A 26,185-nucleotide genomic window follows, 5' to 3' on the forward strand; every position below is an offset into this window, starting at 1 on the left:
GAAGAGAAGGAAGTTTGCCACATCCCTCAAAGATGTTTTGAGGGGATGGACATCCCTCCCACTGCACCAACAAAGGAATACCTCCCACTTTCCCTAGTACAGAGAGAGGGGAGAGTGCCTGAGGGGGCTGGCAGTGACCGCAGCAGCTTCTCCTGAAAAACCTTTGTTTCTAAAGAGTTGCTGGATAGCCTCCACCTGAGAAGATGGAGGGAGGCCACTGCTTGATGAAACCGGCCATTGCGTTCTTGTTTCAGCAGGGTGATAGTTGGGGAAAGTTGCCTTGGTATGTCCACCAGCAAGTGAAGGTTGTCTACATACCATTGTGCTTGGGGCCACTTTGGAGCGACGAGTGTCATTCTCAGACCTTGGGACACAAACAACCTGTTCATGACCTTCCGAAGTTGGTTGAATGGGGTGAAGGTGTACACATCCAGGTTGTCCCATGGATGTTGGGAGGGATCCTGCAAGACAGCTCTTTGGTCGGGGACTGGCAAACAATAAAGGGTTAACATGTTGTTCCTTGCTGTGGTGAACAGTTCCAATGTGGGCCCACCCACAGCTTGAGAAACCTGTCCGCTATGCCCTGTTCTAGTGACCATTCTGTCCCCACTATCTGATCTGCCCTGCTTAGTTGCTATGCCACAACGTTCTTCTTCCCAGGGATGTACATGGCTGTCAATATCAGTCCCCTGGTCTCTGACCACTAGTGCATTTTACTGCTGTGTCATTCAGGTCGTGGGACATTGTGCCTCCTACCTTGTGCCTCCTTCCTTGTTTATACTATATGCGACCACCAAGGTGTTGTCACTCATGACAACTGTGGTCTTCCCTTGGAGATCTTGGAGGTGTTGGAGTGCCAGCCAGACTGCTCACATCTCCAAGACGATGTATTGTTGATGTTGCTCCTCATCCCATGCCCCTGAAATGCACATGCCGTTAAGGTGGACGCCCTTCCCTGATTGCCACCAAGATTGACTGAGCCATCTCCATTTTGAATGCCATTCGGTCATATGTAGCTGTTCAGGGTTGAAAAAGTCTATGACGGCTTTCATCCGCCCAATGCTTTCTCCACCAGGAAGAGGCAGCTGTAGAAGCCTGATGTGTTGTCTTCACTACTTCTACTGCCCTCTTCTATCTCCTGTTGCAGGAATCTCCCCTTGGGCGAGCTGCTGTGGTAAGGGGGGAACTCTAATGGTTCTGATGCCAGCAGTGGTTTTTGCTTAAAGAGGAGGTCATATCCCTTCCTGAGGATTTGGACCATCAATTCCTCCACTCTACGCCACTGGCACACCGGCCACTTGTTCTCCAGACAGCCCCCCCACCTTGGGTCAGAAGGGTTGAGTGGCATATAAGGCCTGGCTTCCTTCTCATGCTTTCCCTCAAGGGGCTGAGTGGCTTTTTTGTCGAAATCCTGGAGTAAATGGTCTTGCAGCAAGTGGGAGCCTACTCCAGGCCACAGGGCCAACAGACCACCCTCTCAGGGCCTGCCTGAGCGAGACCAAGGAGAGGGAGTCCTTTGCATCACCTCTCTTCTGTCACAGCTTGGCTCAATACCTCCACAGGGAAGTACTCAAACATGTCAAAGATAAAACCAACACACAGAAAGACGGTATAATTCTGTAGACGTGAAGATGAAAACTAGATGTGGCAAATATGGCCTGACAATCACTTAAGAGCACAGGGAGTACATATGTACTCCCAATCACAGAGAACAGAAAACAGTATGACTGAATAAGAGAGAGGACTCAGTAATAAATGTGCGAACACTAGGATGACTGCAAACACAATGGAAAAGGGTAGGTCGATCCAGGTCACACCACATGACCCAGGTACAGCGTTAGGATTTTGTCTTCCAGAGATGATTCAATAGCAGCGAAAGATTGGCAAGTGCTGATTACTCCATATATGGAAGTGTAGGTTTGTATGTGTTGGGACAACTAGGTATTTCATATTATTTTGTCTTACCACTGTTACAACAAGGGAAGGGCCAAAGTGTCTTATCATCCAGATAAAATTTTGTACTGTAATTGTTTCTGAAGAAACATACAATGCTACTTAACTGAACCTCAGAAAGGGGTGTCTTCATTTGAGCTCCTGAGCACCTAAATAAAAACTTACATGAACAAGTTCATTGTTTTTAGCACAGGAGAAAAATTGTTCTATTACTCTCAAAAATATAAAAAAATGTGTAATCTTGTTCTTCAAAATAGCTTTGATATTATGTGATGTACGAAAAATATACAAATGTCTGGTGGCACAAAAATCAGTAACAATTCAGCAACAGTGATCAGACACTAATTTTCCTGCAGGGAAACTACATGAAATGATCATTGAGTAAATTGATTTTTAATATTTTTCTTCTTGGTGCTGTACTCTTTGAAGCTCATAATTTTGTGGCACTTCATTATTTCAAGTGATTTTACTACCTGCAGATGACTGAAATGTCACCAGTTGGCACTTTAGCTTTCATTTTGAATGAAGAAACCCTGCTTGTCCGTGTATCTGCTGGATGGCAGTATGTCAGCGTAAGTAGAATAATTGCAAGGAGTTAGTCAAATTTACATTCTTTTTCAGTTTTTCAGTAACGAAATTTTTGTTCTTTGGAAGATAATAAATCTTGTAAATACCTTGAAAGTGAATAAAATATCTTATTTGACAGAAGTTATTTACTCAAGAAAGTTTAATTTTGGCTGTACATAGACTATTTACCTTGAAGTCTTTTGGAATACAGTATCTCTAGCAAAGCCATGTTTGGTGGTATTTTGCATAACCATGAAATGTACATCTCTTGTCTAAAAATGTGAAATATGGAAGTGAACCTAACACTTATGTACTTTACTTCATCATGCATTTGTTTACTTTTCTTCTAACTGGAATTTCATTCCCCTTATCTTGAAAATACCTGCCATCTTGTTTTATTTCCAGGAGCCTTTCATTCAGTAAGAATGAGATCATGCATTGTCTTAAATAAATTTACCTTACTGACAGATGGGAAATGTCATCACTGTCTCCAAAAGTAGCAGCAGCACATCATCCCCAGCAACCAGTCCTCTGCCTGCCCCAACAGGAGGCCCACCCCCTCTGCAGGTGGACTCACTCGTCAACGCTGTCGACGGACCTAGGGTGAGCACGGCCCGCAGAACAGTCCAATATACTAACTCCTAAAAAGGACTAACACATTAATATCTCTACATAATATTAGACTTTGGATATCTATTACTGAAACTAAACTTCTAACACTTTTACACAGATTGCATAACATTTAAATTGGAGATGAGATTTTCTAATAAGTGGATTACAGAATGATATAACTAACCTTTTTTCAATTTTTGCAAAAACTTTAACATGAAGTCAACAACATTTTCAAACTGAAATAATTTATTCACAGTGTGTGAAAAATTACGCTACCAATCTAATTTCAGTAAGAATAGAAATTATTCATCTTTTTTAAATAAGCAAGTTGTTACAGAACAGGTAAGATCGTTGCAAAGTACTAGCTGTGATGAGCATTTGCTCTTTCTACCTCTGAGAAACTGATGTAATGCTGATGTAATTACTTTAAACTCATGTGGTAACGTGAAACAAATTCTATTGGAGTTAGAATAAAAGATGTTCTTGGCCGATCTCACCCAGGGCCTGTGGAATTTTGATTGCATCTCACTTGGTTCACTTTGACTAGAAATAAAGAAAGTCCTCATTAAATCCCTTTCTTCAAGTGATGGACTTTCAGTATGTTTTTTGCATCATTCAGTTCTTTACTATTATTTCCCTCTTGTGCCAGGACCTGATGTATGTGGAATAAAAAATAACTTAGTGAGGTAGAAAAGCACAATTTCTTGTCATTGCAAGCAGCTTCGTCCTTCAGTTTCTTAATAAAGCTAGACACATACACACATTTGGTTACCTTGGCTTTGAAATAAAAGTCATTCTCACTCTCCCTCTTTGTTACATGTTGCATTGATTTTGACTTCTCCATGCATGGGTTTGCTTGCATAAAAATTAGAGCAACGTTGTTTATTTGTAAAGTTTGTCACCTTTAGTTGAACATATCACTTATAACTGGATTTATTTTAATTTCAGGGACAATTTTTGTCTGTGATGTATATATCTTTAAATGACAATGGTAATTTTGCACAGTAATATGACTTTCACTTTGCACTGTAAAATGGTTTCAACATTTTTGCTGTACAGAATATTTTAAATTCAACTTATACCCATTTTTGTTACAACTGTATTCTGATATTTTCTTCATTTATGGTATTCTTTAACCCAACAGGGATATTTTAATTGCATAAAATTATGTAATGCACTAAGGTAGCAAGTACTGTAGTTTTCATAACTCAATGACTTTGTACTATGAAAACACATTTTTGCTGGTGAATTATTATAGCCATTATTTTGAGATTTTTTTCTCAAGATTTGTTTATTGCAACCTGGAAATCTCTTTTATAAAAAAAAAAACTTGAAAACAAATGCATATTAAGATACTTAAGTTATGGGGAACCCATAAATGTAGTCCAATTCCAAAAAGTGATCCCCAGAGAAGCATTCCTGGAAAGAAAGTATTGTGCAGCTCCATGTGGAATGCTTAGATGGACCTTGACCAGATCATTATCAATTAATATTTCTATGAAAACTCAGCAATGCTTTCATAAACTGATTAACATTAAGGCAGAAAAGGCCAGTACTGTATTTATGAGATACAATAATGATCATGTATATAATGTTCATAATTTAATGATGGCCTTAAATGGGTAACTAACATAATGGAAAATTGCTGCAGTAACGTATTTTGAAATTTGCTAATGTTTATTTTGATATGGATTAACCAGTACAAGTTTATAGGCTCTTATGACCAATGGGATTACACATGTCGGCCTCAAGAGATAATAGCAATACATTCACCCCAGCAAAATGGTTCTTACAGGCCTGGCTGGGATGGCAGTGAAACTTGTAATGGAAGGCTTTTATGTGGACTCCACAGCTCACATTAGAGACTTCCTTGAGTTTGGCCCTTCATGTAATCTCTCTTCACTTCAAGAGAGAGAAATGTAAACCTTTTGAAGTTCTTTACCCCATCATAAGACACTCCGTAATCTTCATATAATTTTCATTATCCAAGGGGTTCCATTTATTGTGTTAAATTTGTAATCAGTTCATTCCTTTTCCTTGAAACTGGTCAGGAGAAAAGAAGTCCTTGACATTCTTGATTCCTTTTTCAGAGACTTGATTCCCTTTAACCATAATCTATCCTTAGACCCAAAGCAAATAGAACCAAACATCCAAAACCTCAGATAATGCCAAAGTACAATACCACTCTATATCCTTTGAAAGAAAACATTTTAAGGCTCCCAGAAAAGGACTTTACAAAATATCATCTTTGACCTGTTGGTACTTGACCAATTTATACACATTTTAACATATGATTCAAAGACTTTTAACTTTATGTCCTGCAAAAATTCCTCATGCATGTACTGTATTCCTTAATAAGATTAACTAGCCAGTAATATGTCACATTAGGCTTTCAACAAACTCACAGCTGTGAAATACACTGCATGAAAAGGAAGATTATCTGTGAAGCCATCCTGAATGTACTTGGATTAAACACAACAGGAATTCTAAAGCAAAAGAACTGCTTCATCTCAAAGCAGGTTATTACCTCCTTATGAAGTCTGACTTCATCAATGTGGCGTAAAATCACTCACCTGTGTTTAAGGTCACTTTTTCCAGTCCCAAAGTGAAGGATTGTAGATACTTACCTGTTTACCACTGACTTAGGCTCTAGTGATCCACGAAGGTAATCACAAACTGGAATAAGTTTTATTATAAAATATTTTTTACTTAGAAAAATTGAAGATGTCAGGCAATCAAGCACAGAAATTACAGATAATGGATACAAAAATTATAACAAAATGCTGCACTACTAAATGGACAGTGTCATGCACCTTTAGTGTACTGCATACATTGAACCACAGAAGGCGCAGATTAGATAGTTCTCTTACAAGATTCATAAGCTTAGACTACAGGTACAGCACCTCATGTAAATCACTGGTGGTTTACATAACCATGGCTTCCAAAAGTAAAAAAAAATGTATAACGTATTTTTAATTAATATCTCACACTGTAGGAAAGAAACTGTTTTTTGCTCATTCAAAGCTTCTTGCCACAAACACATTTTTGGGACACTGTAGAGCAGTCTTCCTACAATTATCAAACTTCATTTAGTATTATGAAGCTTAAGTCAACAACTTTCTTAACATCCCTCTGCCTAACACAATGGTTCTACAATTATTTCTCAACAACCTTTCCATTTGAAAGGTGACTTATTATTTTATTCTTCTGCGCTAGCCACTAGTATGTAAAAGTCCTCCCATCTATTCAGGAGTTTTGTAAGCTTGTTTCTTTGTCAACCCATCTCAGACTCTTAAGAGAATTCTGCATTGAAATTTGCATTTATCTGCTAATTTTAATCATATTGTCGAGTACTTCCATGCTCAAAAAGTGATCTGAAGACACTGCCTTTTAACCAAGGAAGCCCAATATATAGTGCAGTCAAAGGACTATTGTTATAAAGACTGACTACCACTTCAAAAACTGCTTACCCACAGTTACCTCTAGATTAATACCGTAGTATATCAACTTTCAATTGCCCTTTCTCTGAAAGTTAGCAAGATAAAAAAAATACCATACTAAGAAACAAAATGCAGTTTTCATGATCACAAGCTTCAGTTAACAAAGATCACTGCCACTTGTTTCAAAAAGGGCTACACATGTAACCTTTACTTTTTTTTAATTTTTAAGGATTACAATATATTTCAATTATTTTATGAATTTATGATGAATAATTAAACTTATAAACTATAACATGGTTTCATGAAAATTTCTAGTAAGTATTGCAGAATATGGGGGCTTGGAGGTTCAATTATGTCCTTCAACAAAATTTTGTCCATCCGTATTTGGTCAAAATTTAACTGTCATGAGATCCTAATTTGTTGCAAGATTTTCATTTCATTAAATTTAAATACTTATAAATTTATTACCTATACAGTATTTTCAAACTGGCTCAAGGAAGCACTGCATCTTTTCATGCTGAAGAATACCCAAAAGATTATTTGGTTTCCCAAGTCACTGTAAGCTGTAAATTGCTTATTCTAGTTTATATCTTGCTGTAATAGGAACCAATTTTGCATCTGGTGCTTAATGCTTACCACTGTCCATACCAAGCTCATCTCTTGTATTATGTCATACATCTAGATACTTGGATTCCTTCAAGCCAATTCGAATTATTCATTTCTTTAAACAATTCTTGTATTTTGTGTGACACTTTGACTACATCTGTGATGTATAATACATGTATCCAACAAAACATGGACTACCAGTCACTTTGTGAAGCCTTATCTTTTGCCTATATCATATGCTTCCTGAACTCTAATGTACCCTAGAGGGAAAAGTAACAAGACATGTGCCTAGCAAGAACCTTAAGTGTACGGTTTTCTTTTGCTATATTGTACTTATTCTTTTCACCAACGTAGTGCCTTGAGCAAACACTTAATGTCAGAGGCAGTCATTAACAAATTATGTGGTCATTGTGCTTCCATTCATATCCTGTGTACTTTTCTTGCTTGCCTTCTCCTCTTGTTGAACTAATGTCTTCAAATAACCATGACACCCATTTAGTATTTGTTGGTAAAGTAGTCTCCTATGGTGTGCTCATACGGCTATTCATCAATGATTCAGTCTGTTGTACACAACCCAAATAAAGTCTTGCAAGGTGTTCTCAGTGATTTCAGTTAACAATACCCTAATTAGCCATTCAAGATGTTACACTCAAAACTGTGCATTATTCTCTATTTACAAGAAATTATGTAATATGCTACTCCATTAACAAAACACTGCACTGTAGTACCTTGCTTTAATGGATGTGAACTGAATTTGGGAGGCTCTTAAAAACACAAGCCTGATATCAAACTTTTTTCTGGGATATATCAACTGATTGGTTATGATACTTATTAGTTATGAAAGGTAACCAAAACAACTGTAACTAACATGTCACCATAATTTTATCAGACTAAGCAGAGCAAGAAACAGATGCCCAAGAAATTTTATATGGAATTAATACATTTTAATAATGCATAATTATCTGGATGGCCCACAGTAAGTGGTTATGCATGAATAGGTTGTGTTAGCTTGCCAATCATGGCCTATACAACACTGAATATGAATTTAAATCTAGCCTTTATGTTATAAAATTATATTAGCACTTTTGAACAAGAAATAAAATATATTTTTACATGTAATAAAAATTTACAAATTCTGTACGTAGATGACTACTCTATGCTTATGTTTGCCATATACTGTACTCTTTGGACACATTTTAAATTTATCAGTGACATTTATGTGAAAAATATAAGTACAGCACATATATACCAGTAAAACCTGTAATGGCTTCAAGATGGGTCCAGTTAAAGTAAGGTGCTACTGTATACCAATTCAACAAATACTGAGAACCAAAATCAAATTTTCAAAATATATAAACAAAAGTCAAAGATTCTGCAAAAAATAATGTAGAAGCTTCATATATCACACTAAGCCCATCCTTTTACCATATAAACTTAGGAATTAGGACTGCCTTAAAAATTAGCAATGCTAGGTATTATGAAGTATTGTACTCTTATTTAACAGTTTGTCACAAGTTAAAATACTAATATAGTAAGGATGATTTATGTAATCAAAATAGAAAAAAAGAGGTGGACCAGTCACAGCGACACTACAACTCTTACTCTTCATGTATACAGTAATCTTATACAATTACATACTGTACTGAAGGTTTCATTTGTTTAACTACATCCTGCCTTATACGTAATAACTATTTATCTATTAATCATAGTAGAATACAACCAAAATTTTGTCTGATACAGTAAACAGTGGCTATGCTATCAAAATAGTAAATTAGACAGTTTTGATAACCCATACTTTTCCATAGATAAAGTACTTTAATTCTAACTATGGATATCGGAAACCACAGCCATGCTTCATTTTTTCTTAATACAGTATACATGTATATATATTCAACAATCAACGTATTCTGCATACAAATAGGGCATAAAAATGTAGATTCATCTAAGGTGTGAAATGCACTTCACTGTTATTACTGCTATCATTACCTTGAGGAAGAAAAGTAAGCACCTTTCAAATTTCTACTAAAATTAAATTAAAAAATTAATCATGTGACTGAACTGACTTATCTTTGAGGTATAAATAATCTTTAAATTTTATTTCATGTTGCCTGTATATCTCAACTTGTAATTTATAAGTAGCATAGCTTAATGACAGTTGTATTATAAGAGCAATAAAATAAATACATATTAAGTAAAATTAAATCTCAAGGTCACATTAATTGGGATGTACATGGTACTGTCTGCAGACAAGATTTAAAAGGTGACTGGTAGACCAATAAGTGTAATCTACATGTAGTGTGTATCTCACAACTTAAAAACCACTAGGAAGTACATTACATCTAAAACTAATATGAATAAAATACATATGCCTAGCTATACCAGGCTCTATATAGACACAAGTTTGAGTTAAGATAGCTAATAAGGTCTCATTCTTAACAACCCCCCAAAAAATCCTGAATTCATTCAAATTTGAGACCCTCCTTAAAGTATACAATGGATTATGAATCACTGAAAAATCACATCCCTACTATATTACAGTAGGAAAAACTTTGGTGCTACCAGTAAATTTCTTTTTTACAAAGCTTAATTTGACTTGTCCTTTCTTACCTTCAAAATTAAAGCATTTTACTGGTACTCAAGAAGTCTAAAATAATGATATGTATAATCTACAGGGAACCCACATAAAATGAATAATAAAAGCAATGAATAACAAATCATACAAATGAATTGTAGAGTGAATTACTACATGTAAATATTTTGTAAACAACACCCTTGGTAAATGATAAGTAGTCAGAAACCCCTATTAGGAGACTTCTTGTTTAATTATGTGGGAGGGAAATCTCAACATAAAGCACATAAAGTGACAAAACTTCATCCCTGCTGATGTGCAAAGAAATAAAACAAATTAGTCAACACCCATTACACAATCTTGATCATAACGACCATGTACCTAATATTTATCTTACCTTACCACAACCATACTTTTTCATAGTTGTTTTTCTGTAAACTGCCTAAGTTTTGTCACTTCAACACTTACCTATCATATGTCAGTTCATTCTGTACATCACCAACTATGGTTTACCTTTTTTAATTTATCATATACTTATCATGCCTCTAAAACTATTTCTTAAATATTTACTTAAATGAAACAATCTCATCCGCTGGCAGCTGAAAAGAAGGCATTGTTTCATCACATTTACAGAGCTCCCAATGGTCAGAGAGACGAGTCTTTTTGTTTCAAAGAGGGATTATTAATTTGATAACCCAAACCCAAATATCAAGGCACCGTACAGTATATTAGTGATGACCTTGACTTAAGAGGTACTGTACATCTCTGTAAATAAGTATATGTACTCATTTAGTTTTGTTAGACTACTTGGGATTTCAAAAAACTTGTAAACACAACAGATATTTAACATTTTACAATAATTTTTTCATTTGCAAAGGGCATTGGAAAAGACAAAACTAAATCCTAAACTATTATCCATTGAAGATGTGCTATTATTGTCAATAGATTTTTCTTTAACCCCTGAGATCTTAATTTTTCCTTTCTCAAAGCCATATGACATCAAGATTTTATTATAACTGCTTGAGAAAAGTAGGCATACTGTTCAACCTATTTAACTATTACTTTTTTGCACAACTGCAGCTTTAGAGCCCTGTACTTTTGGATCTCTCTTATCTTGCTGTCCAACCACTCCAACTCCTCTTTTCACTGTCCTAAGCACTGACAGGCTGAAAGTGTCCATGATTCATTCATTCAAAAGGCAGGTTTTCCCTAAATTGCTAGTGCATTATTGCATTAAACATTAAAAAATCAAAAGGAATCTTACTTTTATATCTCAGATTCAGCTCTGTCGTTCCATGTGCAGTTATAATATTGGCTTTCAAGTTGCTCTTAAGGCTGTTTCATTTTGCTTCAGCTGGCAAGGACCTGAAAATGGCTGTCTGGTTCAATCTGCATCTGCAAAGAATGGAAAGATAAATTGGATTAGGAGAATATACAATCTACTCATATTATTTGGATTAGGAGAATATACAATCTACTCATATTATTCTCAACAAACTTGCCTCCTTTCCTCAAGTCTGCATTCGGTGGGCACTTAAGATCAATATAATCTGGCAGTTGTAGTAATTAGGGGATAATGGATTCAGCACTTAAGTGTCAGGTGGCATACAGTCCATGAGTAGTTCTGGGCTCAGTGTGTCACTCCATTAACTATTTCACATATACTATATCAACATATGAAAAGAGATATCACTACAGATTACCAATACCCAGATCAGCTTACCCAGTGTTAAGGAAACAACCTAGAAGCTTGCTAAACAACCTCTGATGATTGTTTTTAATAAGAAAATAAAAACTGTCTTCAGTTTCATTCTCAAAATTCCTTTAATCTGGCACTTAATTAGGGATAATGGCTTATTTATTGGGATATACAATTCTGATATGGTGACTACTATTTAAATCTAATAAGGTATGTTGATGGGAAATGTACAATGACTATGGAAGTTCTTTAAATGACCTGTCAGAATAAACATTAGAACTTCTGATGATTGTACTAAGAAATTAAAATACTATTCACAAGTAAAAGGATTTACATTTTATTTTTATTGGAACTATTTTTAATGTACTCAAAAAGGCTCTCTGTAAAAATATCTCAACTTTATTAAACCAAAAATTAAACAAAATTACATATTTTGTCTAAAGTGCTACAGTACGTTGTAGTCTTTATGCATATGAAATGCACTACAGTCTTTTAATCTAGAGTACTTCCATTTTTAACAGAATGAGTTCTGTTTGATTAGATATATTCATCTGGCTTATTTTAAAAAACTATGTCAGGCTTTGTCCTTTACTGCTTAACGAGATGAATCAACAGAAAAGAAAAGTAGATTGCAATCTGAAAAAGCTTAAAGTGAGGATTTTCATAACTTTCTTGTTTGTTTATTTTAGTTTCATGAACTTTGAACATTGTCATCCACTCCATGGAAACATCTTGAACTGACATGAATAGCACAATGTCTGATCAAGTTTTACACACCTGTGGTAAAGATAAATGGGTGGAGCTTTTTGTTATGATTTCACTTTATCTGATCAAATATGTAAATATGAACGTTGAGCTGGGTAGTGCTCAAGAGAAAACATCATGCTGCAATATTTATAAAAACTCTTTACATCATTTTTCAAAGAAAAACAAAATATAATAGAGTATTCCAGTACCTGAACAGTGTATAAAAGCTGTACTGCTTCACAATGAAATAGACCAGAAACTGATCTGTATGAGTTTGTGAAAGTGACAAGGCATTGCTATTACTGTACATTTATCACATGAAAGGTAATGCTACCATTTGACTAATGTTATAAAATCAAAGTCATAAGAATTGCCATGGGAGAGTTAACTGCAGTTTGCTTATTTCTTGTATTACCAAATACAATACAGTATAGTCATGAAGAATTCTCAGGATGTTAAGTTATTTAATTTATTTAAGACTATTTAGTTAATTTAAGACACTTCTTATACAGCCTACAGACAAATGTTGGCTAGACACTGAAGATACAGCAGTGACATAAGGGGGTTTACACACAATGCACACTTAACCAGTGGAGACAAGAACACGAACACGAAATCAATGTTGATCTGTCCTTTTTTTGGTGATGGCACACGAAAAGTTTTAGTCAAGACAAATTACTTGAAAGATTCTGATGAGAAAGAAATCTAAATCACACTACGGAGTATGAACCTGTAGTGTAGGTCTTCCAAATTATTGGTCGTAATCTACTGTGCATTGGCTTTTACATGTACAGCAACCATTATAGTATATGGTACATTCTTTACAGTTATATCTAACAAACATTTTAAAAATTACAAAGTAAGTGCACATTCTTCACATTCATTTGCACTGAAAGACAATTTATTCAACAACATTCAACAAATTTTTTCCTATTTTACTGCAACATTTGACAAATTATAAGAATAGTTACTTTATTTATTTCATGCATGACAGCCGGGTGGAAAACTAAAGAAGGTAAGATTAAGTTTTTTTAAAGGCTTCTGAGCTACCAAATGAAACATTTGACGTGTTCAGTGATGCAAATTTTTAATGGGAGACTTGGCTTAAAACCTCTTGCATTTTCTGCTCATTCTAGTAAGCCATACTAATTCACAGAAAATATAATAAGAGACTTAACGTACAGAATATCCAATATTTTCCTGACAGTTTTCTGCTTGACTTGCTTAATACTGTAGAAACTATTTTATTTGAACGGTGGTTAAAGCAGATGTCAGCATGTTGTAAATTATCTTTGCTGCCTCATTAAAATAACTGAAAACATTCCCAAATTCTTTATGCAAAATCTACATTGTTAAAAATACAGAAAGGTATAATGAACCAACATTAGCTGTGACTGGAAAACCAGACATAAAAAAAAAAAAGTCTGGTTTGAAACAACTCCAAGTGGATGTCTGAGAAGGATCAGTCAGCCAACAACCACGATTCACTTCAAAGTAATTCCTTACATGATTTATATATTACATTCAACTATTCTCTTCAAGGTAATCCCTGACATTACTTGTATTTTACATCTCCTGACATCACCAGTGTGGGTAATATTAGTGGAGCCCCCATTGTTGTAACTATCATCCAGTTCTGATTATGGTACTCATTATCAATGTGGTATTCATTTATCAGTATAGCTACCCTTTTGATTGGTACTTTATCATGCTTAATGCTTTCTATCGCTACATCAGAGTGATAATTTTGGCAAGAGGAAATGGACGGCATAAGCAAACCTTGCACTGCATTGCAAAATATTGCCGATGTTTGTACCGTGAAACATGTCTGTTCTCTCCAGATTTAAATACTGTACATAATTCTTCTCATTGCCAGTGTTTTAAAGATTTTTGATTCTTGCCCAAGTCTTCAAACAAAAGACTGTAATTCTAGCATTGGAGGGCTTATTTGCAATCCTGTATTAATTTCTGCTCATGAAAAACTTCTATTGTACTGCTTAATGTGCATGTATTTGTAAGTCAGTTCTCATTTAGTCTGTAATTTACATAAAACAAAAGCATTCGAGTCATTTAATGCTGTTAGTGATGATCAATTTCACACATTTGTTCTTTACTCTTAAAATTTAATTGATAACATTTAGTATGTACGTATGGTACTGTAATATAAGGATTAATAGTTCTGTATGCATAAGTCTTACATGTAGCCTTTTTTTTTTTTTGGAGAAAAAATGCTCTCTGTTCATGTTATTAACCAATAACTTTATTCTTTTAGTTACGATTAGCAGCACTGAATAAACCAACGACTGGAGACATGATGGGAATTAGAGGTGCAGACCTGAACTGTTACAGACAAGCTCGTTCATCAGGATTAGGAGGGACCTTCAGAGCATTCCTCACATCTAGAGTTCAGAACCTAGACTCCATTGTAAAACAAGCTGATAGCCACCTTCCAGTTGTCAACATTCATGTAAGTAATTTTGGCATGGAGCACTTCAAAACAAAAAGCTTTTGGCAGAGGAGCACTTGGGCTCAAAACAAAATTCATTTTGAATAAGTTCAGAGTTCCCACATTGACCCCATTCCTAGATGGTTCTTGGGCTAATTCGGGCCAGCCCTATAGCTGTTAATGCTCAGTGGTAATGTAAAACTAAGGTATACTTACTTTTAATAAGAAGTACCTATAAAGAGTTATAACAATATTTATTATGGATCTGGATTACATTTTAAAAGATATTTACTTACGATTTCCATATTTTCTGTTTTATAGTATAAACTCCAATATACACAATTTTATCATCAGTTAAGCATTTGCAGTGGTTATGTTATTGTAAAGTAGTTTAACAAGACCACTGAATCACAGTTCTAAACTCTCATAAGTTCTCAGTTTTTGAAGCTAGGTAAGGAGGAACTGGAAGAATGGAATACTGTATAAGAAAAAGGCAGAAAGCTGTGCAGCTTGGGCTGAAGGGGCACTGCAAAGAACCTTTGGTATCATCTACAGTGTCCTGCATGACGCCCATTGTAGACAGTGGCCCTTACAGGGCACTTTGCACTGAACTTACCCCATATATTGAAATCTTCCTATGTTTTTGTGGTAGAAACATAGTGCTACTAAAAACTTGGCATGAAATGAATGATTTTTACTATGTATACTAAGTCTATACATTTTACCATCATTATCATAATACAGTATATTTCTTTATCAATAAGGTATCCTTGCAATTTGTTTTCAAAGATATTTAACCACAAGTTGTAAAGGAATAAGACAGGCATGAATATAAATAAATACCAAGAAAGTGAAAGTCTTGTCTTGCACTTTAAAGCATCAAACTTGATATCCATGTATACATACTGTCACAATTGTAAGTTGAATATCTTGCATAACAGAATGACCAGAGATTTACAGGGTTCAGCATTCTACAATGTCTTTTTTTCAGCTGTACTTTTAAAGACAGATGTATCAAACAATCACCTTGATTATCTTTTCAGGAACTGCCATAACTATTACAGCAGCTCTCATTCTTATGAATATTTTAGATGTTACTGCAAGGCCAAAGCTCTGAGCTTGCAACTGGTAAACTAGTCCCTCCTTTTAGGGCTTGTGTTAGCTCAGTGGTGTTGCCAGTGACTTTCATTGCATTGCATTGGTTTCAAATTCATCCACTAAGCACAGTATATGTTTATGAACTATTATCAATCTAGTGTACCTAACATGAAAGAAATCCAAGTGCTTGTTTAATTATGTTGTTCTTTTCAGGGAGATATACTTTTCCACTCTTGGAGAGAGATTTTCTCAGGGTCTGGTGCCATCTTCTCCCATAAACCCAGAATCTACAGCTTCGATGGGAAAGATGTCCTCAATGACCCCACCTGGTAAGATGAACTTTGTGTACAGCATATTACAGTAGACCTCTTGTTATTGCAAATAACATGTGATATTTTGTACTCATAAGAAATATTCTTAAAGAAATGTTTCAGATTAACTCAATTCTACCAGAATATTTCTATATTGTACACCTTAAATTTATTTTCAGTAAAGCCTGCTCTTAAAATAATTTAATTTGAACTGTGTACAGTAAGATTCAAACACAAAAGGCATCTTAGAGTAGCCAAGTTTACTTTTGACAAGCCAATAGTAGTAGGAAATTTAGATTGCTGCTAAATAAATACTGCAGTAAAGTTAGTAACTTCAGCAAATGTAAATTTGAATTTCACAACTTACTCCTACAAAAAACTGCTTTTAGCAAATTATTTTCATAAAACTTTATGCAGTAAATCAAGAGTCTGATTAACTACATCAAAGAGCCCATTTGGACTCATTTAGGGACATTTTAATTTTGCTTCATTTCAGTACGGTATATTTACTGTATTACAGTTCCTTTAGAACAGAATTACAGCTCATTTGTCAACAAATTTAATTTACTGTATACAGTATGTCTGAAACAGTACAGCACACCAGAGCTGACTTGACTTCAAGGGGGTCAGGTGGACAAAACTTTTCCTGTAACAGGATTTTGAACCATACTTTTCCTTGCCATAACAGGAATCAAGATCATAAACTGCCAAAATTCTGCCAACTGTCATGTTACCAGGGACTTAGGAATTTTTAAAAGACAAACACCACCACAACTTACTAATGTTTTATGTAAAATCTTTATACTGCATACTGGCTGCTGCTATACATTAATGACTAGCCAAAGTACGTATCTTTATGGCTCACCACCACTGCTGTACCAATGAATCAGGGTCTGGTCTTTGCTTTGTTATTTCAGCCTTGTCACTGAAGAATAAATAAAAAAAAAAACATGAGTTCTTGGTTGCAGACTAATTATTCCAAAGTCATGAAGCTTATTACTTAGATGTAACACCATTTGACCAAAGTGGTAAATAAAGATCTTCCAGTTATGAGAGTTAACATCCTGGAACTTAATGTCTTCCTGAAGTTCTCAGAATACCAGTATCATTACCCGAGGTTTTTTAGTATACAGTACAGTACTGCAGCCATTACTTATAAAGAATAAGGGTCATGCTGTTCCTGAAGTTCTCAGAATACCAGTATCATTACCTGAGCTTTTTTAGTATACAGTACAGTACTGCAGCCATTACTTATAAAGAATAAGGGTCATGCTGTTATTTTCCCGGGATTAATGAGGGATAGTAAATAGAACTAAATTAATTTTTCTGCTTCTTCCAGGCCTCAAAAATATGTTTGGCATGGATCTGATCTACGAGGTGAACGCATACTCTCAGCTTATTGTAATGGGTGGAGCACAGGCACAGATTCTGTTGGCCTTGCTTCTAATCTACGGAAAAGTCGTCTTTTATCCCAGGAAAGATTTGGCTGTCACAACTCATTTGTTGTTTTGTGCATTGAAGCAACAAGCCAAACTCCTTTTCGTCGAAGAAGGCATACAGGTAATCGAGAAGGCGATATAACAGAGGAGGAATATTATGAGATGCTAAATTCTATGGACTCAAGTGAAAATGACTAAAGTCCTTCCAGATAGAAAATCTGAGGGTCTTCTTATAATTGTTCCATGTAAACCTGTGGTAGTCAGTTGAAAGCAGTACTGTTGTAGAATATTTGTCTACACTGTACTAACGTCTAACAGACAAAAAATTATGACATACAGACTCATCAACAAAAATACCTAGGTTTATTTCTTAAGGTTTACCCCTACTGCTTTGGCAAGTGTTCGTAAATCTTTACAGGAGATGAAATATGTTTGTCTGGAAAACTTCATTCTGAACTTATATTTTTTTTTTTTATTCTTCAACAAGAACCAATCAGCTTTTATATAGATTTCAATCTGAATACATGTGGATGGTTAACTGTATACAAGTGCCAAAAAATTGAAACAATCCTGAAAAGGCACTTCTTGTTAGCAATAATGAATGGAGCAAAGATGAGTAATACCAAAAATTAACCAATATTTCATCTGAAGCACAAAACTATATCGTTCCATGGTGATTAATGCACATTTTGTATTTTACCACAACACAGAAGTGATTCTACACTTAAACTTTACAAACAATGACGTAGTGTCTTAAATTATAATACTATTCGCATCACCAACCAAAGTGTAATCAGTGTGAAAAATTCTGTTAAAACTAACCAGGCACTGTCATCAGAGTGAAACTGTTCATTACCAACAATTGTTTCACATCTACTGAAGGGATGTTCAATTACCCATATTTTTTAGTGAAAACATGTTGAGTAACCGAATTTCAAGGAATGTTCTAAATGATGATGTATTCAGGACTACTGCAGCATCCAATTAGACCAACATTATGGTTTAAAGCTTTGCCTGCATCCTGAGTGACCATGGTTTCACCCCTACCTCACTCTCCTAGGAAAGCTGGAGTGCCAATTATTTAGTTTCTGGGACCATTCTCCAGGATACTCTGTTTCCTCATAACAATCATTCCAAGAAGGCCCATTGTCCAGTTTCCTAAATCAACACACTATTATACTCCAAATACTTTCAATATGACCTCATAGTTTTCATGTCCTCAGTAAAACTTACATTTCACTGTATGCTTATTTATTACAACTTAGGTTTTATGATACTTAATCTCAGTGATAATATTTAAGGCATTTACATAGAATGTCACAAATAATATTAGTACACAACATTACTATAAACTTTTCATGTCCTGTTAGGGGCAAACATAGCATATGGTCAGTGACCAAGGTATAATTAGAATGTAAACTTAGAATGAGTAGGATTTCTATAAAAGTGTGCCCATTTTTTTTTGTACTTCATGTCATTTATATTGGGTAATGGACTCTGGGCTTGAAATGGTAAGGTTGGCAGAGTTTAGGAGTGCTTACCTAATGAATAAAATGACCAAAGGTCTGTTTTGCTAAACAAATAATGAACAGGATTGCCAATAGAAACTACCATTCATAATTAAATCCTCTATTTTTACAACTTAAGCACACTTCTTTGACATTCACACTTGTATTGTAACTAATGCAATGTTAGTTGGAATTTTATTTGATATAATACAAGTTATACCTTATTTATTTATCATGCAATTCCTGCATATTGCTGGAATACTTAATCCAAAATAAAGTATATGACTGGCCTTATATTCTTGTATTTGAAGTTTGCAGAACTGAGCTCTAGTTTCACTGGGAGCAACTGAACCAATAAATCACTAACTGTATCCATGTTTCCTTGTACTGATAGCTCTCCCCCCTATATGAGTGTGTCTTGAAATAATTCCCCTGAGTTTTTTTTTATTTACACTGCTGTTAACTGTAGTTAACATTTTACATAAATTGAACTGTGAAAAATTTGTATGCATAATTTATCTCTCAATACAGTTTATTTTGAGATCTGTGATTGATAGGATATATATATGTAATATATATTTATAGGATTAAGAAGTGTTTCAGTTAAAATAAATTCATGTCTTGTAAAAAATGGAATGCAACCTGGCTGAAGTGCATAAACATAAGAGTCAATACCTAATGTGAAACTTGATTTTACAGAAAGATATAATTTGCTTACACATATAAACACTGTATCTTAGAGACAGCCTATGACTACAACATTATAAAACAGGTAAATTTGCAAAATAACTACTATTAACTTTAGATTGGCCAATTTTTGGAATAATTCTTGTCTTTTATCAAATGGCATTTAAATATCTAGCACTCCATAACTTTGAAATGTGTAACAGAAAGGTGTAACAGATCAGTTTCAGTTGTACATAATACAAATAATTAGATAATGAAGATGCAAATGTATTATAAAATCTGTGGCATACTCCATTTATTGGTTAAATATTTTAGGCAATAATAATGTTTTGTCTTTTGATTCATATCAACGGTTATATCACTGCTGTTTCTGCAAAGTACATGTATATCATATGCAGTATATATTTTTTTTTTAAATTGGGTAATCTTAGTGTATGTCTAGTTAGAATACATTTTAGACAGTGACTGTGGTAGCATATGCTTCAGCTAAGTGGTGTACCCATGTGTCCTGCTATTTTGTGTGTTGTAAGGGTTGTAATAAAACCTTGATATCCCCAACTGCATAATGTAAAAATACAATAATGTGAGTGAAAACCCTACTGCCAAACAGTTCCGTGGCACACCACTCTGTTTCCAATGTCATTAGGTTAGTGAAGCAAAAACTTTCATTCTTTGGGATTCAGAGTGGTGGAGTCATGTTTACGTTAAGAAATTACTGGTTAGGCTAAGAGATATCTGAATGAGAATCCAACTGTCCTGAGATATCTTCTTTTATGATAATACATATCATAAACTCCTTTTGTAACTTCAGATGCTCATTTCGTGTGCTTAGTGACTGTGCGATGTGTTAAGGTGCTATTAAACAATATGGTTTTGAACTGTGGCACGGCAGGACTGAAAATACTTTTCACAGAAAAAAAATCGGAAAATCCATTCGATGAAGTCAGCACATTGGCACCGAGTTCAAGAATTTCACACGATTCTGCAGTATAAAATTGGTGTTCATTACAACGCTGTTCTATTGACTTTTGGAAATGGTTGTAGTGTTACATCTCATGACATCCCTGTAATCATACACAGAAAATGCTATACTGTACTCCGACAATGTAAGTTCCTGACATCACACAATGATCCTGAACATTACAAATCTCTGACAAAAGTTCTGGCTACATAAGTTGAGCATATTTCTGTGTCAGAAGTCTTAAGGAGTAGGACCTAGGTGGGTCAGAGATTGTTTAAAGTAGTTTTAATTATAAGTGATATGAAATGATGCAAGAAACCATTACTGCTCTTCCAGCTATTTTAACTAGCTTAATGGTGTTTTATTTTTGCAGCTTTATTAGACTTTATTTGCAATTTATTGCCATGTGAATATTTTCTCAGTTTTGTGGTACTATACATGTAATATTTAAATTATTTGGTGGTCCATTATTTTGATAACTCTAGGCAGAAATTAAATAACATATGTAGACTATGTACTGTACTGTATATGGAAAAGGCACATCCTGTAACTCCTAGGTCATTCAGCTTCTTATAAAAAAGTTCATTTAGACTTCTTTAGTTTACTTCAGCTTTTTATCCAGGACAAGTAAACCAAAGAAAATGACTACACTAATAGGTTTGATCTATTCATTAATAATCTGAGATAAATGAATTCAACAATTTTAAAACGAGATCAATATTGTAATACTCTACTACAATATCGACATAAGCACCCCTCAACCACTCGGATGCTTATCAAAAGAGGCGACTGAACAACTAACCACCATTAGGATTTGCTTGTTTCTTCAAGAACACAAAAAAAGTGTTTACAAAAAAAACCTGGTAAACTTACAAAATTAAGAAATAAAAACTTTCTGTACTTAATTCTATGCAATACAGAACAAGAATCAAGTGGTAAACCTTACTAAATTGTAATTCAGTTGGCAATGTCAATATTATCAATGTCATTTCCATTACAATGAGTAAATAGTAAAGTAGAATGAAAAGTCTGAATTCTTTTTATAGCTTTTACAAGGTGCTGACAGGAAACTGGTCAACGGTAGTATTTTAAACAAATAAAATAAATCTAAAGAAACAAGTAAAGGATCTACTAATACTGCTTTGTCTAAATCATCTTTCTAGTTTAATAAAATTCTGTGAATGATGACTACTAGAACTGTATCCATAATCTATGCAGAGATAATGTGGGTATTATACTATACTCACATTTTTATATGATAGGTCTGTATTCTAGTCATTGATAATACTGTAATATTAAGTTTAAATAATTTTCAAAAGCACATGACACATAGTACCATTTACTGTATACATTATTGCACTCAAGTTCTGTATAATTAGTTGTTTGATTATGTGAATTTAATTTAGTACAGATATCATACAACAAATAAATGTGCAAATTTGCCCTATTCAATACATGTTTTCTCTTGAAAATCACTGTCAGGTTTAAAATAAACTTCAATTTTCAATGTTGACAGAAACCACATCTCTTAAGCAAGTTGCAAATTCAAAAACAGACAATGAGAAAAAAAATATTCATGTAATATGGCAAACTTAGTATTTTTTCAAATTAATGTTTCCATTATTAACATAAGGTTTCTGCTGTACAGTACTTTACACGGAAAATTCATGGTGGTGACCCATATCCAAAGCTGTTCTACGATTATATTTTAGCACTGCAGTAACTAGCTTTATATTAGTAACTTATACTACAGGTAAATTTTTTCAAAGGCAGCCAAGTATCATGGTTTCTCATAGTCAAGTACAGCAGAAGTAATATAACTCATCTGCAGTCACAAAGTTAAAAGTGGACCCCCTTTGCTAAAAATGTAAACCTAACACACTAATTAGTTTGTTAACACCTTGCCATTACCAGAAGAGATTTTGATCAATTTGTTTTCATTAAAGAAACCAACTACTGTATAACCTACATAAACTTTGCAACTTGTCAAAAGCAACTTGAAATGATTGATTTCTAACCCTTTACTCTATTTCCACATACAGTAGTTGTGGATTAACTACATGCAAGAAAATTAACTTCTGCATAATTCTAGTTAATAAATCCCTACTTTTGTCAGTATTTCTAATATAATACTGAACTTCAAATGCAACTGCTAACTTTGAAATCCTAGTGAGCATGTGCTACTCTTTTTTTATATTTATAATGTAGTATAATTTATCTCTGGTACATCGTTATGTTCCTGATATAAATTTGATGCTTTAGGTGAATTTATTTGTTAGTTAAAGCTTAATTTATTTCATACAGTAAGATTTCTTGACTTTTTCACTGACATATTTTTAGATAAGCTTTGCAAATTCTTTACTTTGGTTATTTAATTTTTCATCCGTTAATACACTGTACTGTATTTAAGGTAGTTGAAAGAATGTAACTTGTGAATGCTGTTGAGACAATGTATCTTTATTCCTTTTTCATAACAACTGTTCCTCTCTGTTTTCAATAAAATAATCCAGTAAGAAACCTTTCCATTATTCCCTTATTATTATTATTATTATTATTATTATTATAGGGGGTTACTGTTGTCATCGTGTCTGCTATTAGGCAGAAAGTATTTTCTTAATACAAGCCTATTCAGGTTCAATCCTAAGCTCATGATCTTAGACGGTGACCACTTACATTATTTTCATTGCGTGAATTTAGAGGACCTTACTAATGTTCAGGTAGAATTCTCTAGTTTTCAACGTCTCTGTTTTAAGTCTTTATTAGCATAAGAATGATGTTTATTTCTCCGTTATTATTTCACGGCTGACATGGGACCCCGATCCAGAAAAGGATTTTGACAAAGGAAAAATCTATTTCTGGGGAGGGCCCGGTATCACCATTATTCCCACCCTGTTTTTCATTCTCTCCCTCCATGATAAACATCATTCTAGTGGGGTGGGTGCTAACATGGAAACGGCTAGTGTTGACTTGTGTACATGAATAGTGCATGGGCTTGTATTGGCACCTCTCGTTGGGACTTTTGACATTGGGATTCTTTATAGGGCAGGGTCCCGTGATTGTGACAATCTCACCCTTTACCATATCGATTCCATTTCTTGGGCTCGCTCTGGGGTAAATAACCCCAGCTTTACATTTAGCTTTTCTCTGGTATCTAGCAACGGAATTACCTAGAAATAAGTGCTGAATGGATTATTTCACCCGGGTGACACGGGCCCCTCCCAGAAATAGATTTTCCTTTGTCAAAATCCTTTTATTATTATTATTATTATTATTATTATTATTATGAAGATGAACCCTATTCATATGGAACAAGCCCATACAGGATACTGGCTTGATTTTTCAAGCTTCCAAAGCATATGGTGTTCATTTGAAAGAAAAACAGAAGGTAACAGGAGAACAGAAAGAGACCAGTTATTGGAAAAGAATAAATTAATAAATAAACAGATAATAATGTAAGTAAATTATAAAATAAAGGAGAACTGCTCCAGGGTAGTAGTACTGCATTGTATCTAAGCTTGAACTTTTGAGGTTAAAGCAGTTATGCAATGTCATTACCTCAATAACTGTTCCAAGAATACCAAAACGATGCATCACAGTCTCAGTCATCCACATATCTCATGTCTCTCTACACATCTCTACACCTTATCTTCTGCTTATTTTTATCTTCTACAGGCCTGCTCCAAGCTCCTTCACAATATTCTTCCAATCTCATGAGTCGACATAACCGAACCATCTCGGCTGTAAACGTCTTCAACAAATGTTGCGTACCTCTTGGCTCTTTCAAGTGTTCCACAGAACTTACAAAAGAATATTATACCTTTCCTAATCAAATAGGTAACAGTGAATCCCAAAAACAGTAGCCTACTTTCTCAACACAATTTGCCAAGTCAACACTCTGCATGGAAAGGAAAACCAATTGGATTTACAAACCTATCTACAGTCATTTATCAGCAAGGCAGTACGGTATCATGAACGTTAGATATCACAGAAGGAAAGCCACAGGAAATTTTCCAAGCACCCAAAAATCAATAAATGACTCGGCTCATGGACACACACCACTGAACCAAAATAGTGCAACCTGACCAGAAACCATTCTGTCAATGAATGCAAAAAGTCCAGCCTTAAAAATGGCTAACCAAAATAAATAATGGTATTTCTAGCTGACTGAGTACTAAGCAAAACAAACCAAAAATGCTATATAGGTCGAATCTAGCACTATTTCAAGCAAAACTCGACCAGCTTTCAAAGGAGGAGAAACTGGACCAGCTACATCTTAGTATAGTAGTTGAGGATTTAAAGAAAACTAAGAATATAATTCTGAGAATAGTTAAATGAATATATACGCATATAGTTCCAGCATTGGGAGTGTCAGACATATCCAGAATATCTAAGGAAGTGATCTTTGTACAAAAAATTAAGAGATTCTACCAAAACAGTGCATAGTTCAATTGTAAACCATCTTATCTAGAAGCAGCAGCTGACAGGCTGACCGAAGCCCACTTTACTTTCCAAAGAGTTTATAAAAATAGAATGGTTTATGTCATCAAGAAGACTTCTGTTACGGAGATCTTTCCAATGTAACGAATGAAAAGTGAAAATTTTACCTGATCGAAGCTTCTTTGATAAGAGCAGACTTCTCTGTGGCGACTGTCTTGACCAGGTCTTCCTAGAGGAGTCGTAAAGAGTAAGAAGTAAGGGATACCTCTGACCACAAGGTGAACCAGTGAAGCGGTTTACCTTAACAATGGCGTTTGGAAAGCTATAAATTGGTTTGATTGTCCAAAATCTCATTTCAGTTAGTAGAGGTTTATTTTTAGTTTTCCAGGCCTGATGTGCATAATTTTTAACCATTCTTTCACTGAATACTTTTTTCCTCATGTCGTCGTTGTCTATGAAACCGAATACAAACAATCCTCTGCGTCATCAGTTTCCAAGCTTGAACCCCTTTTAGCTTTACTATATTACAATAGCTGCGTTCCTATTTGCCCTATACTGTAAATGCTTATTTGAATACCACTGACAGAAGTGCAGACTGCAAGCTTCTAAGTTTTGCCCTAGAAGATCGATAAGCCAATAGCCTAAGCTGCTAATGATACGATTTGGAAATAAAAAAAAATATATATTATTCGGCCCGTTTTCCATTCCTCACAACTTGGATGGAAGAACCCTGTGCACTTCACGCCAGTCATCTTCTGATTGGAATTGGAATATAAAATTTTGGCCCAAGGTCAAGCGCTGGGACCCATGAAGTCATTCAGCAATGAAAATGATGTTAGAACAGTTGTTGGGAGAGGTAAGATGAACGAAGGAGAAAATATGAACGGAGGTACGGTAAAAGGAATGGAAGGGGTTGCAGGTAGGTGGCCAAAGGGATGCTGCAAAGAGTCTTAACTAATGCCTACAGTGCACCATGTGAGGTGCACTGACGCCACTACCCCCGTGCGGAGAATCGTATGTGTCAATTCAAAAGGCATTTTTTTTTTCAATACCCTTCACATACGTCTCTCTTTCTTCTTTCATTTTGACTGTCAGAATCTGGGGA

The 26,185-nt window shown here is 34.8% G+C and overlaps 1 protein-coding gene and 1 long non-coding RNA gene across 7 annotated transcripts in view; one reads left to right on the forward strand and one right to left on the reverse strand.

The window, feature by feature from the left end:
- Positions 1-23,160, forward strand: part of LOC136833218 (collagen alpha-1(XVIII) chain-like) — a 665,928-nt gene extending 642,768 nt beyond the window's left edge. For all 6 annotated transcript variants that reach the window (XM_067095081.1, XM_067095086.1, XM_067095082.1 and 3 more), the window contains 6 exons: positions 2,433-2,525; positions 2,989-3,123; positions 13,188-13,208; positions 14,466-14,660; positions 15,951-16,066; positions 17,388-23,160. In XM_067095081.1, coding sequence (XP_066951182.1) covers positions 2,433-2,525; positions 2,989-3,123; positions 13,188-13,208; positions 14,466-14,660; positions 15,951-16,066; positions 17,388-17,685 — 858 coding nt within the window. In that variant the 3' untranslated portion in view covers positions 17,686-23,160. The remainder of the gene's footprint in view (positions 1-2,432; positions 2,526-2,988; positions 3,124-13,187; positions 13,209-14,465; positions 14,661-15,950; positions 16,067-17,387) is intronic.
- Positions 1-26,185, reverse strand: part of LOC136833220 (uncharacterized) — a 54,001-nt gene that overhangs the window by 4,801 nt on the left and 23,015 nt on the right. The window contains exons 2-4 of the long non-coding RNA XR_010851380.1: positions 11,012-11,142; positions 5,760-5,808; positions 2,978-3,161 (exon numbers count right to left, since the gene is read on the reverse strand). This is a non-coding gene — a long non-coding RNA (uncharacterized lncRNA). The remainder of the gene's footprint in view (positions 1-2,977; positions 3,162-5,759; positions 5,809-11,011; positions 11,143-26,185) is intronic.

This window comes from Macrobrachium rosenbergii, chromosome 51 (genome assembly GCF_040412425.1).
Source record: "Macrobrachium rosenbergii isolate ZJJX-2024 chromosome 51, ASM4041242v1, whole genome shotgun sequence".
Taxonomy (NCBI): domain Eukaryota; kingdom Metazoa; phylum Arthropoda; class Malacostraca; order Decapoda; family Palaemonidae; genus Macrobrachium; species Macrobrachium rosenbergii.